The 12,395-nt window shown below is 41.7% G+C and overlaps 2 protein-coding genes across 5 annotated transcripts in view; one reads left to right on the forward strand and one right to left on the reverse strand.

Moving 5' to 3' along the window:
- The first annotated feature begins 4,903 nt into the window (after positions 1-4,903).
- Positions 4,904-12,395, forward strand: part of MATCAP2 (microtubule associated tyrosine carboxypeptidase 2) — a 125,977-nt gene continuing 118,485 nt past the window's right edge. The window contains exon 1 of the mRNA XM_045792870.2: positions 4,904-4,984. The gene's annotated coding sequence lies outside the window, so the exon portion shown is untranslated. The remainder of the gene's footprint in view (positions 4,985-12,395) is intronic.
- Positions 10,073-12,395, reverse strand: part of ANLN (anillin, actin binding protein) — a 118,235-nt gene continuing 115,912 nt past the window's right edge. For all 4 annotated transcript variants that reach the window (XM_087860905.1, XM_087860904.1, XM_045792862.2 and 1 more), the window contains one exon: positions 10,073-11,383. In XM_087860905.1, coding sequence (XP_087717031.1) covers positions 11,260-11,383 — 124 coding nt within the window. In that variant the 3' untranslated portion in view covers positions 10,073-11,259. The remainder of the gene's footprint in view (positions 11,384-12,395) is intronic.

The raw sequence follows: 12,395 nt of genomic DNA on the forward strand, positions 1-12,395 counted from the left end.
GGTGGCCTGCCACAGTTTCATGGATGCTGACAGAAGATACGAGACTCCTGGGTCGGAGACGAAGGACTGTATTACTCGCAGCAATAACAGTAATCCAAGTATCAGCGTCTGTGCTGGTTCCCGGGCAAAGCCAAGAGGGCTGGGTGACACCTGCGAGTGCTCTGCAGTGCATGACAGGAGAGGAGACCTTCCCTGAGGAAAACTGCATCTTTGGTAAGGAGCAGTACGGCTGCCTTCTGCACCCCACAGACCTCGTCTCTGTCTTCCAAGGTTGTAAGCAAACTTGCTCTTTGCTCCAGAGGCGGGCACTTTGTCTTCCAAGACTGTTCACTGTATAACATCCTTGAAAGTCTAGAACAAAGGCAGTCACTGCCTCTCCAAAACTAGCACAAGTTGTGCAGAAATGCAAGAGAACCACGGAAACCACCCCCCACCAGTGGGTGGGACTGAGCAACGCCAGGAGGCAGGTTCGAGAGGAAGTCCCAAGGGAAGGCTTTGGAATCCCAAAAAGAGGCATCCCAGGCCTCAACAGGGCATGAAGTTCGGATCATAACAACAGTTCCCACTGGTGTATACAGCTGGAGCAGAAAGGGTGCACGGTGAGGAACGAGCGCAGGGCGGCCACACGTATCCAAGGAATCCTGTTCAGGTCACTGCTGGAGGAAGTCCCAGGAAGTCTACATAAGATTGTTAAACCTTAAACGAGGGCCCCATGTAGAAAAGGGCTGCAATTCAGAGTCATGGAGAAGAGGAAGATGGCATTGCTGGTCGCCTCGCGTCCAAAGATGAGGTTACATTTGTAAAAATGAAACCTCACTTAAAATTACATCAAAAACTAGGGGTGTACTGTATGGTGACTAACATAACATAATACAAAATTATTATTTAAAAAAAAAAAAACGGGCGCCTGGGTGGCACAGCGGTTAAGCGTCTGCCTTCGGCTCAGGGCGTGATCCCGGCGTTTTGGGATCGAGCCCCACATCAGGCTCCTCTGCTATGAGCCTGCTTCTTCCTCTCCCACTTCTCCTGCTTGTGTTCCCTCTCTCGCTGGCTGTCTCTCTCTCTGTCAAATAAATAAATAAAATCTTAAAAAAAAAAAAAAAAACAGAGCCAGAAAGGCCTGAAGGGGGCGCTCACACACACATACCACTCCCTGCAGCCTGCCTAACCAACAGATAGAAGAAAGAACCATTTGGACAAGGGAGGGCACTTTTCACACAGGAATTTCTCGCCTGCCTTTAAGAAAAGTAAGTAAGAGCTTTCCCTGCCTGAGCATCAAAGCACCAACCACCGCCTGCCGCCAGTGAGGAACCGCCGCCACCTGGAACTCTCGTTCTCCAATGACCTTTTGTTCAGAACAGCCCTCCCTGGGTTCCTCCTAAAACCTAGGAAAAACTCACCTTCCCTTTGTCTCATTCGACTTGCCTAAGGTTCACCACAGCTTGCTTGTCCCGGATTGCGATTTCTCTGCTGGTCCCAAATAAACTCATTTTGCAGATAAAATAGGTTATTTTATTTTTAAGGTTGGCACATTTCAGTTAAGCAGAAAACTGACCCCCATAATGTCTACATTTGGGCTGCCACAGGTCAAACCGACCAAATAATCGTGGAATTTTCTAGGAATCAATGTGTTTTCTGCACAGGTCTCCAGTCCGTTCTGTTTTCAGTATCACTTACGAGCAGGTCAGACCTCCACCTCATTTCCATTTGGTCCAGATGATCTTTTTTTGAGAATCTTCCATGACAGCAGCCTTGGTATCCAATCCAAACCACTTACCTGCCTCTGGAATGGCAACCTCCCAACTAAAAAAAATCTCCCTGGCCTGACCCTGGCTCCTGGTATTCCCTCTCCCAGGGTAACAACAAAATGAATTGTGAAGGAAGACACAACAGCCTTAAATGACTGCCCATCAGAGCAGATGTAAGCCCAGTGGTGTGTTAGTACATCGTGGGAGGGGACTGGGGACCTGATTTTTTATTTGTAGGGTTTTCCCGTTTCCCTGGTATGAATACCCCCACCATGCTGGATTTCAAGCTACCAGTACACGGACTTGGGAACAAATGCCTGCAAATTCCAGTAAGAATCGGCTCCAGCACGTTAAAAATATGCCCCCCAAACTCCTCACCTCCAGATTGACCCTCAGATGCAGGAGCTATGGGATCTGACAGTGCTAGAGTGAGTTTGAGAGCAAAAAAGAGAGGAGGCAGGAAAAAACACTAATGCTAAAAGGCCAATTTCTGATTAAGTGGAAGAAAATCTCTCTCTTCTTCTGAGCCTTTTTTCCCCTGTGGAAATTGTTTTCTCTTCAATTTCTCTCCCCTCCCCTACCCCCCCCCATGTGTGTTGATATTTTAAGAATCACTCAGGTTGATCTCAAGACTCTGAGAGTGGGAAGATGGGCATGGAAGCTCAATGGTCAGCAATAGTTTGCAGGTCATGTAAAACAGAGATAAATTTGTCTTCATTCACATATCTTTGGTGTCCCCAATGCTCTCAAGATTTCCGCATATTTCCAAGGGCTTCCATTTTCTGGGTACTCAAAGCCCAATTTCCTTGTCCTTGCTGGGTTCTCAATTTTTCTTTCTTTGCACATGAAGTCATTCTGTTTGCTGTTCTCCTAGTTGACCTGGATGCAGAATTCAGTCCCTCTCCTTAATTCCTACCTAATCCACAGAAGGAAGGGAAGAAGAATAAAAAGAAAAAAAGAAGGAAGGAGGGGAGAATGTGAGCCACTGCTAAACACAGTTTTGAACCTTGCTACATCAGAATGCTGTGTAAAGACCCTTACAGACCTGGTGTTATCTGCTAATTTTCCAAGCAAGCTATATGAAGCCTAGAGAATGTGATTTAACCAAGATCACGTTCAAATTCGTGTTATATTGTAATTGGTTTACTGCAGCTTCATTTGGTAAACACTTATTAAGCACCAATGTGTGTACCACACACCATGATGAATGTGATTCTCTCCTCACTTAATGAACAATACCTCGTTCTTTCCATTAAGGGGCTCACAGCTGTGTGCCCCAGGTCAAGAAGCATCACAAAGGATTTTTCACATCACGAAACCTCCAGAGCTTTTTTTGCATTTTACAAATCAGGAAGCCAGAGTTTCAGAGCAACAGAGTAGTTTGAAAAAAGCTAAGCACAAAATTAAGCCATAGAAAAGGAGCTCATACCCAAGTCTTTCTTTGCATTCCCCGTTTGGTGTTCTGGGCCAACGTTGTGCTCTTTCATTATGCTATTCCTTCCTCAACTGAGGAAACAAAAAGTGGATGAATGATTGGATCAACTTGCATTTTTCCTTTGGTTTTGATTCTCAGAAGTGTTCTTATATGAGATTTCCTGCATTTCTACAAGTTTTTGTTTGGTACCGTTATAGCTCTTTGCACTTTTTCTCATCGACTTTTATATTTGCTTTGATTTAGACTACACTGTTTGGGGCTTCATATTCTAAGATTTCGTTACAAGCTTTCCACTACAATCTGGAACCGGAAGATGGGAAAATGCCCTCCCTATAATGCTTATTTCAAGTGCACTGTGGGAAGTGGAGTCAAGCAAACTGGACATTGTGCTATCCGTCTCAAGGGGCACATAACATTTCTAAATGTTATGAACAAAACAATAGGGAATATGGGGCATCTACAGTATGCCCATAATAATAACTTTTCTATCCTCTCCTAGTCCTCCTCTTTCCAGCCTGGAGCCTCACGTTGTGTTAAACATATACTACCCCCAAACCTCAGAATCTTGTGAAGTACCTGTTATTTTTTTTTAAAGTACTTCATCCACACACACAAAAATAACTTTTGCAAGAAAACAAATTAAGTCTTTTTTACACATCGTTCTATAGAAGTAAAAGTTGTTTTAACTTCTCAAGGAAGAATTGAACACATACACAAAAAATGTTATATTGCACGTAGACAATTCTAAAACTGTGGTAGTATAGTTCTTTACTGTGACAAAACTTCGAGAAATGCCACAGTGTTATTCTTTGCCAAGTGAATTTCTAGCCACTTTCAGATTCCCAGCAATCTCTAACTTCAGATGGAGTGGAAAGCTTGGTGTTGGGAAGACAGCTAGCCCAACCAGATTTATATCTGCTTCTGTCCAGATCTTCCTGGCCTGCTAATTCCACAATAAACAATCACTGTCATTTATTAGGAATCTACTTTTTGCCTTTTTACTGGTCCGAGGCCTTAACATTCATTGTCTTATTTAATGTGCTCAACAGATTTTGTGGTAAGTACAGGGATCTCCAATTTGTAGCTGAAGAATGCATAGCTAATAAAGGAGCTGATTATAGACTCAACTACGTGTAACCAAGCATTAATATCCCTAACAAACAACCTTATAAATCAGTTAATAAGGACAAGTGAAAAATAAAAGACACAAACATGAAATTCACAAATGAGAGGCACCTGCTTGGCTCAGTCAGTTAAGTGTCCTGGGGTCATGCCTTGCATCAGACTCCTGCTAAGCGGGAATCTGCTTCTCCCTCTGAGCCTCCCCCACCCGCTCGTGTTCTCTCTCTGTCTCTCTCAAATAAATAAATAAGATCTTTAAAAAAAATTCACAAATGAATAGGACCAATAAACACATGTAGTTTGAAAAAAATTTAGATGGAGATATTCAACCTTACTAGAATCTACCAAAATTGCCTAAGTAATTAAAAAGAACTCATCAGCTTTGGGACACTTCTTGATAGAATTGATTAAAGAAAAAAATTTATTCCATAATAGAGAGGATCATTTAAATTAACATAATTAAACCCCACAAGATGTGCTTGAGAACTCTGGAAATTATAAACTGTTAAAACTCAATCAGCGGCACCAAGATGGAGTAGCTGTATTTCTCCCTTTTTTTCCCCTCTATGTGCAGCCAAAGCCCTGGGCATTATGTGAAACAAACATCAGAAGACTCTGAGGGGTGGAAAGAAAAAGAAAGCCCATCTAGAGACCTTGAGACCCAAGGAACAGCTTGACGGTGAGTTCTCAGTGCTATCTTTTTATGTGATATATTCTGGACTGAATGCCGTGCGCGCAAAGGAAGAACACACTTCCTGCTTCTCCCCACAGTCACTTTCCTGGGATCTAAAAACCTCCCGATGCCAAAAGAAACTGACAATTCAAATAGTAGTTTCCTGGACTCTCAAGGCAGAATAACACATCCTTTTGCAAGATGGGTAGCTTTCATATCCTTGCTTTTAACAAAAGTGAAGGAGTTCGAAGCCATGGCAGGGCTTGCTGGTGGCCCCCGAATGCCCCTTGGTGCATGTTTATAATAGAAACCTCATGCATCTCCGCAGGGTTTGAGGGACACTCAAAGAAAGACTACCTTTCCTAGCAACAACAAGGTATGGCTATGTGATTAAGTTCTTGCAGGTTGGATGTAAGAAGCAATGCGTGCAAGTTCTGTGTCTTGATCTTAAAATGACCAGTGGTGAGCTCCCCTCTCTCTTCTTTCCTGGAAGCTGACTCTGGAAGTGATGCAAGGGAGCTAGCTTTGACTGTGAGGGCAAGGCCGCATCCCAGGCTACTCTAGGTAAGGTCCTTGGTCCTTGGACACCCTGCTAGTCACCTCTCTGCCCAGATGGACCACCTTACTAAATTCTCATATGAAAGAGAAACTTCTTTTTTTTTTTTTTTTTAAAGATTTTATTTATTTATTTGACAGAGAGAGAGACAGACAGTGAGAGAGGGAATACAAGCAGGGGGAGTGGGAGAGGAAGAAGCAGGCTCCCAGCGTAGGAGCCTGTGAAAGAGAAACTTCTATCCTGTTTCATTCACTGTGGTTTTGTTATTTTCCATTTTTTATGATAGCACAGTGCATGTCTTGCCTACTGTATCAGCTAAAAATACTTGAGTTTATCATTAAAAATAATTTTTCGTATATCACTTGAAAGTCCAGAGAATTGAGTGATTTTGCAATAGCAAAGCTTTCATTTTCATCTAGTTAGGTTTTCTGTAAAATGAAAAAAAGAAATAGGACTGATGCTGAACCATGTCTCATTCTAAAAATAAATGGTATTTATCCATAGATACATAAGCCAGTTGATAAAAAGTCTATCCGTTTCATTAAGAAACACATTTCCTATAAAGTTTTATACTTTATGCTTAAAATTTTTCAAATGTCTACTGTAGTTTTGATCATTTGTGAATAATAAATGTAATGATAATTCAGTTCAAAATAATCTTTTAACATTTAAAATCTTATGTTGACAGAACATTTAAAAAATTCCATTTCATGTTATTTACACATTTTATTCAAACACAAAATATAAATTACATTAGTATAAAATTATGTGAGAGAACCAAAGTAAAAAGAATGCTATAAAATTTCCAAAAATATCCTATTTGTGAATGTTTAAATTGACAGTGAAAGAGGTGATAAAATGGCACTTGCACTTAGATTCTGTTGGATTTGATTTTAAAAATAATGTAAAGGGGCACCTGGGTGGCTCAGTTGGTTAAGTGTCTCTGACTTCGGCTCCGGTCATGATCTCAGGGTCCCCAGATGGTGACCCGCCTGGGGTTCCCTGCTCTTTGCGGGGAGTCTGCTTCTCCTTCTGCCCCTCCCTCTGATCGTGCTGTTTCTTAGTCTTTTTCTAAAAATGTAAAAAATTTTATTCTGAAATGTTAATATTTCCAATATGATGGAAATTCCATCCCCTGCCACTTTTTAAAATTCTAATGAACAAGTTTAGGTATCAACTTGAAAGTGGGAGGGGCGTGTATAGTCTCTTTGGGGTTAGTATCTTTAGGGTATGAGCTCTCTTAGAGTTTAGAGATGATTGCCCCAGACGCCTTCGCAGGCTCTCTGCGTCTGCTGTGGCTGGCGCGCTCTGGCTCCCTATTCCAACCTCTGTGCAGTTGTTGCTCGCGGCTCCCACCAGACGGCACACGTCCCGAACGAGAAAGGCCTGCAGCTCATTCCGCGGGACCGAGTCTTGCATGACGGCCCACTTTGGATGCCCCATTTCCTCAATACTGACTCACATTCCCTTCCCAAATGCTGACCCCTGGGAGGGGGTCTGGACTCCACCTATCACCCGGGTCCACTCACCCCTCATCATGCTCTGCAAAGGCATCTTCCCTCATCTCTTCCGCCCCTGTTGACCACTATCCTCAGATCCTCCCTTCCCTCTGCTCTTCCCCACCAGGGGACTACCATACTCAGTTCCTCATCCAAACCACCCGTCGGTCAACATTGCCCCACCACACTGTGGTCCCAGTGGTGCTGCTCGCTTCCCAACCCAATAAATAGCCTGTAGTCTCTACTCAGTCGGCAGCTCACTCCATGCTCCATTCTGATTTTCATTTTTGAAGTGTTTGTAGGTCCATGTGCATGAGCAATATGAAAATATTCTCATCATAAACATATCAAATGTTCTAGAAAGAGTCAAAAGTCAAAGCATTCCTCTGCCCAGCACTGCTGCCAGCCTCTGTCCCCTGTCCTTTCCCATGTAAAATTTGGTGTGGTGCCTTCCACACTCTCCTGTAGGTATTTATGTTACATTATGTCATGTGGCACAGCAGAACTCTTTTTCCTATAAATTGTTCTGGAAAATTGTTCCAAATATCTATACATATATATTGTTTTTCTTGAACACTGCATGATGTTCTGTAGAAATTATCACCAGATTTTCCTATTCGTGGGCTTGTAGATTTTTTCTCATTTTTGTCCCTTTTGGATTTTCGGGTTATTTCCGATTTTTCCCTTTAAAACACTGTCGTAATGATCATCCTTTCATGGATATCTTTCCTCACCTGCAAGTTCATGTGAGAGGAGTGGGAAGGAAGGAGTTAAAGCAGCTGGCTCTTGGTTCCAGGGAAAGAAGGCAGGTGACACATCTAAATTCTTGTAAATGTGCTGAAAACAGGACCTCCTGGTGAATAGACTAATGATATTTGCTAGATCTCTTATCTGTGGAATGCTCTTAGAAGGATGTGGCTGGTTAAGGATAGTTTGTTGTAAATAAACTTAGAATTTATGGATCTGTGAGGCAAGACTCCTGATAAAAGGCATACATGCTATAGGACTCCTATATAGGGTGTAAAATGGCAGACTTCCTCACCTACAGTGTCCCTCCCTGTGAGCTCTTCCACAGAACTCACGTGACACCCTGCCTATTACCCTGGGCCAAAGCCAGTATCCAATGTGGGGATGAAAGACCTGGAAGGCACACAGGCTGATGCAGACTTCTCCCTGCTTCACTGGGCCCTTGATTGCTTCTGTCCTTGAAATTACAAGGAACGTTCTGTATGGATGAGCTCTCTGATGCGTGGGAGTCTGACCCTGCGTGTGTGAGCAGAGATCACTGGAGGTGGCCAAGTTGCCATCCAAGAAGACTCTACCGGTCCCTATTCTCACCACATCTGACTTTGTTTCTCAGCAACATTGACTACAGACAGTTTCACCAATCTGGGGGCCAGTGAGGCAGTTAAACCCGTTTAAAATTGTATTTTTCTGCCCATTCATTACTTCAGTTATCTAAGCTTTAGTGTCCTCATTCGATGCCTATTTCCTAAGGTCTGGTGAAGATTATACGAGATAATCCATACAAAACTCCAAGAATATCACCTGGTACGTAGAAAATGCTCAAACAGTGATAGCTAGGCATTGGAGCTCTTAATATTAAATTTTACACATTGATTATTAAATATGTCGTAAATATTTTCTCCTAGACTGATGCTTATGTTTAAACTTTAATTACAGACATTTATCAGGCAGGAAATTTTTTTTATCCAATTAAATCTGTCGTTCTTTTCCTCTATGGATTTTGTCTAACTTGATTTTTTTTTAATCTGAACTATTTTATTGAAGTGACTGCTCCCAGTTTCAGTTGCCATTTTCTTTAACTTGCCTTATGATCTTGTGGCCAGATCTTAAGATTCTTCTTTGGTCTCACTCTAAATTGGTCTCTCTTGCAAAATTAAATGACAGGAGGGGACAGAATTTAGTGTTTATAAATGAGATTGCCAATAACGTTAACAATTCGGAGAAGAAATTCAAGACATCTCTCTTGTATTTCTTTTGTGGGCCACTCCGTTTTCTCTTTTCCCCTGAAGAACACATTCCTTTTGTTCTTGCTTCTCTTTCCGGACCACACTCCCTGGATCCTCTTACCTACTCTAATGGTTCCAACAACCCCCTGTGTGCCAGTGACAGAGCAGTAGTTTTCACTTTTACCAGCTATCTCTAACTTGATGTTCCACAGCCATCTTAAATTAAATTTCTTCTAAAACTTGATTTCACATACCTTCCCAATACCCTAGGAAGGAATGACTGAAAAGGGACACTCTGTTGTGCTTTTTTGTCTTAACTTAGAACAAACAGTATGTTTGGAATATTTTTAATGAAGAAAAGAATATATATCTGCCTACGTATTATGCTTAGAACCATTCTAGGAAGACACACAAGAACTTAACGTGCTTGTGACAAGGGGTGGAGGCATACTTTTCACTTGAACTTCTTTGTGCCTTTCGAATTTTGTGCCATGATTGGTAATGCCTCTTCAAAGACAGTACAAGTTGGTCACGGGGGAGATGGGAGAAATAGGTGAAGGGGATCAAGAGGACACTTACCCTGAGGAGCACGGAGTAATGTAGAGAACTGTTGAATCACTGTATCGTACAGAAACTAATATAACACTGTATGTTAACTATATTGGAATTACAAGTAAAAAAAACAAACAAAAAACCCCCAAATAAGTACAAGTCTATAAATAAATAAAAGGGACCCTCTCATCAATCCCATCCAACCAGCTCCCTGTTTTGGAGGGTGATGTCACTTTGCCCACCCAGTTTCCGCTAAGCACTCCCTGCTGAGCCTCTCCTCGAAGTACATCTAAGTACCACATTCTGTTGAAATGCCCCAGAAATGGATCCTTCATCCACCAACTGCTTCGACAAGGACCCTAAGGACACATAATAAGCTGAGCACTGGGCTGGAGGTAAAAAGATGAATGTGATACCATCCGTTCAGTCCCCTCCAGAAGCCCCACAGCCCAGGGGCCCAGCAGCCACACGGCGCGTTTCCATAGTGTTTTGTAAACAACCGATTCCTTAAGTCCTTTGCAAGCATTTATTTGGGTAAGAGATCATAAAATATATTTTTATAATACACATAACAAAACACATTTGAATGGATACAAAATTAAAGGACAGGAGGTGACAGAATTTAGTGTTTATAAATGAGATCGTCAATAACTTTAACAATTCAGAGAAGAAATTCAAGGTGTATTTAAAAGTTGTGACCATGCTTTATAATACTTTATAATAAAAAATAAAGGATTAGGCTTTCAAAGGTAATGCATGACTTAAGTTTTTCAAAAGATTTCATAATGTGCTTCTAGACGCTGTCATATATGGACAAGAAAAAAAAAAGACAAGAACTTTGGCAAGCAAAGTATTAGTCTGTAGCAGCTTGGTAGAATTTACTTTTATACAAAGACTCTTCAATTTACATTGATTCTTGTTACAGGAGCAGAAAGAACTGATATGCCAAGTGGAGTCTTAGCTTTATAGCAAAAATAATTATTTTTAAAAGCCTGTACTCTATGAAAATGTGCACCACACAGCATCTATAGAAACTGGGTACATGTAAACCATGAGATTATTAACTCTTCTAAAGAAAACTAGCCCCAAATCTCACATGATAGCCCACGGCCACATCTCTCGTTTGAAGGCAGCCTCAAGCTTTCAACTCACGTACACTGGCTATTTAAAAACTTCTTACCTCCATTACTAAAAATGTTTCTGTCAAGTCCCTTGGAAGTCTTTTCAGTAGTCTACTAACAAGATATAGCATGATAAATAAACGATCACAAACTTTAGAAAGAAGTACTGAGGATAGAGAAAGGATGACCAAGTTGGAGGTTTTTGTCTCCAAACCCTGGAAGACCTTTCTACTTCGAGACCCACAGCTCCAAGAAGATGACTCCAAATTCCTTACATTTAGAAAAATACTTTGTCATGAATAACTGAATAATTAGACTTCTAGGAAAATGAGGCATTTAAATTAAGATTTAGCAAAATGGACTGTAATGAATTTTCCTCCAATCATTTATGAATGACAGAAGAGAAATCAATCGAACTTTTACATACAAAAGATATAAATACTGCATAATATGTAGTGAATATTGGCACATACCCATTTGTATTTAAAGCATAAAATGCAATCAGCAAATCTGATGCTCTTAAGATACATTTATGACACAGCTCAAAAAACCTCTACATGGCCTGGAAACGTCCCACAGTTTAAGGCTTCCCAATAGGTTTGTAGCAAGCATCAGGTTGCCAGAGGCGAATATCAACAAGAATTTGATTGAGTTTTTGCATCCAGAGATCCCGCTCTTCCTTGGTATCTGCAGACAGCCAGTTCCTACAGGAACAAACACACAAAAAGTCAGGATCCTTCCCCCATTTTATACCGCCCTGTTCTCTTGCTGGCCAGGGGGGAGGGAGTCTAAATAAACCAGTAAAATGAGTTACTCTTTACCAGTTTTTAACAGATGCTGATCAAAAGCCCTATAGTGAGGTACTTCTTCAATTGCGATAAAGGAAAATAATCCCCATAGGTTGGTTAACGGAATCAAAATTCAGTGATCCCATTTGGTTCATGAGGGAGTCTCCACACTAAAGAGGGTAACTATCTTGTACAGGTGGTCTGGCCTGGGTAATCTGGTGGTGCCGGACACCCACTGAGTGTGGGCCACTTCCCAGCGAGAGCTAGCGCAGCACAGGTCTTTGTCTGGGGGCTTCCCAAATCCCTCAGATCCGGGCTCCCTGAGAGCTAGAATCACCAGCTCGGGGACCTTCCCCTGGCTCTACATGTAATGCTATTTTGCACCGTCTCCCGTTATTTTGTGTCAGTACTGTGTTAGTAGAACATGATATCTACAACAAGTGATCTGAAGATCCTAAAACTTTGTCTGTCCTAACCTCTCCACCCAAATCGGGAATCACTTCTTTGCACCCATATTTAGCCACAAGTTGAATCACTAACTAGTTGATAGGGCAGGTTAAGGGTGAGGAAGAGAATTCCCTAACTCACAAGCCAGATCATTCTTCTAGAGAACAGCAGTTGTCAGAAGGTTTGTGTAGTGTACTCATTCTGCGTCTTTTAACTTCTCCCCCATTGGTACTAGAAATGGGATAGCAGTGATCTGATCATCTCTTAGTCAATGGAGAGAACGCAACACGTACAATAATAATAGTGACCATTTGCTGGGCTCATGCCATGCGCTCGAGACTGTGCTCAACGTGTTTACTCATCAGTCTCTGTTGTCAGTCTATGGAAACCTATGTTTACATCCCGACTCAGCGTCTTTCTTACCAAATGTGACCATGGCACGTTACTTTACTTTGCTGGCCCTCACTCCCAACCGTTTATT

This window comes from Ursus americanus, chromosome 3, assembly GCF_024610735.1.
Source record: "Ursus americanus isolate L20-20 chromosome 3, mUrsAme1.1.p, whole genome shotgun sequence".
In the NCBI taxonomy this organism is placed as follows: domain Eukaryota; kingdom Metazoa; phylum Chordata; class Mammalia; order Carnivora; family Ursidae; genus Ursus; species Ursus americanus.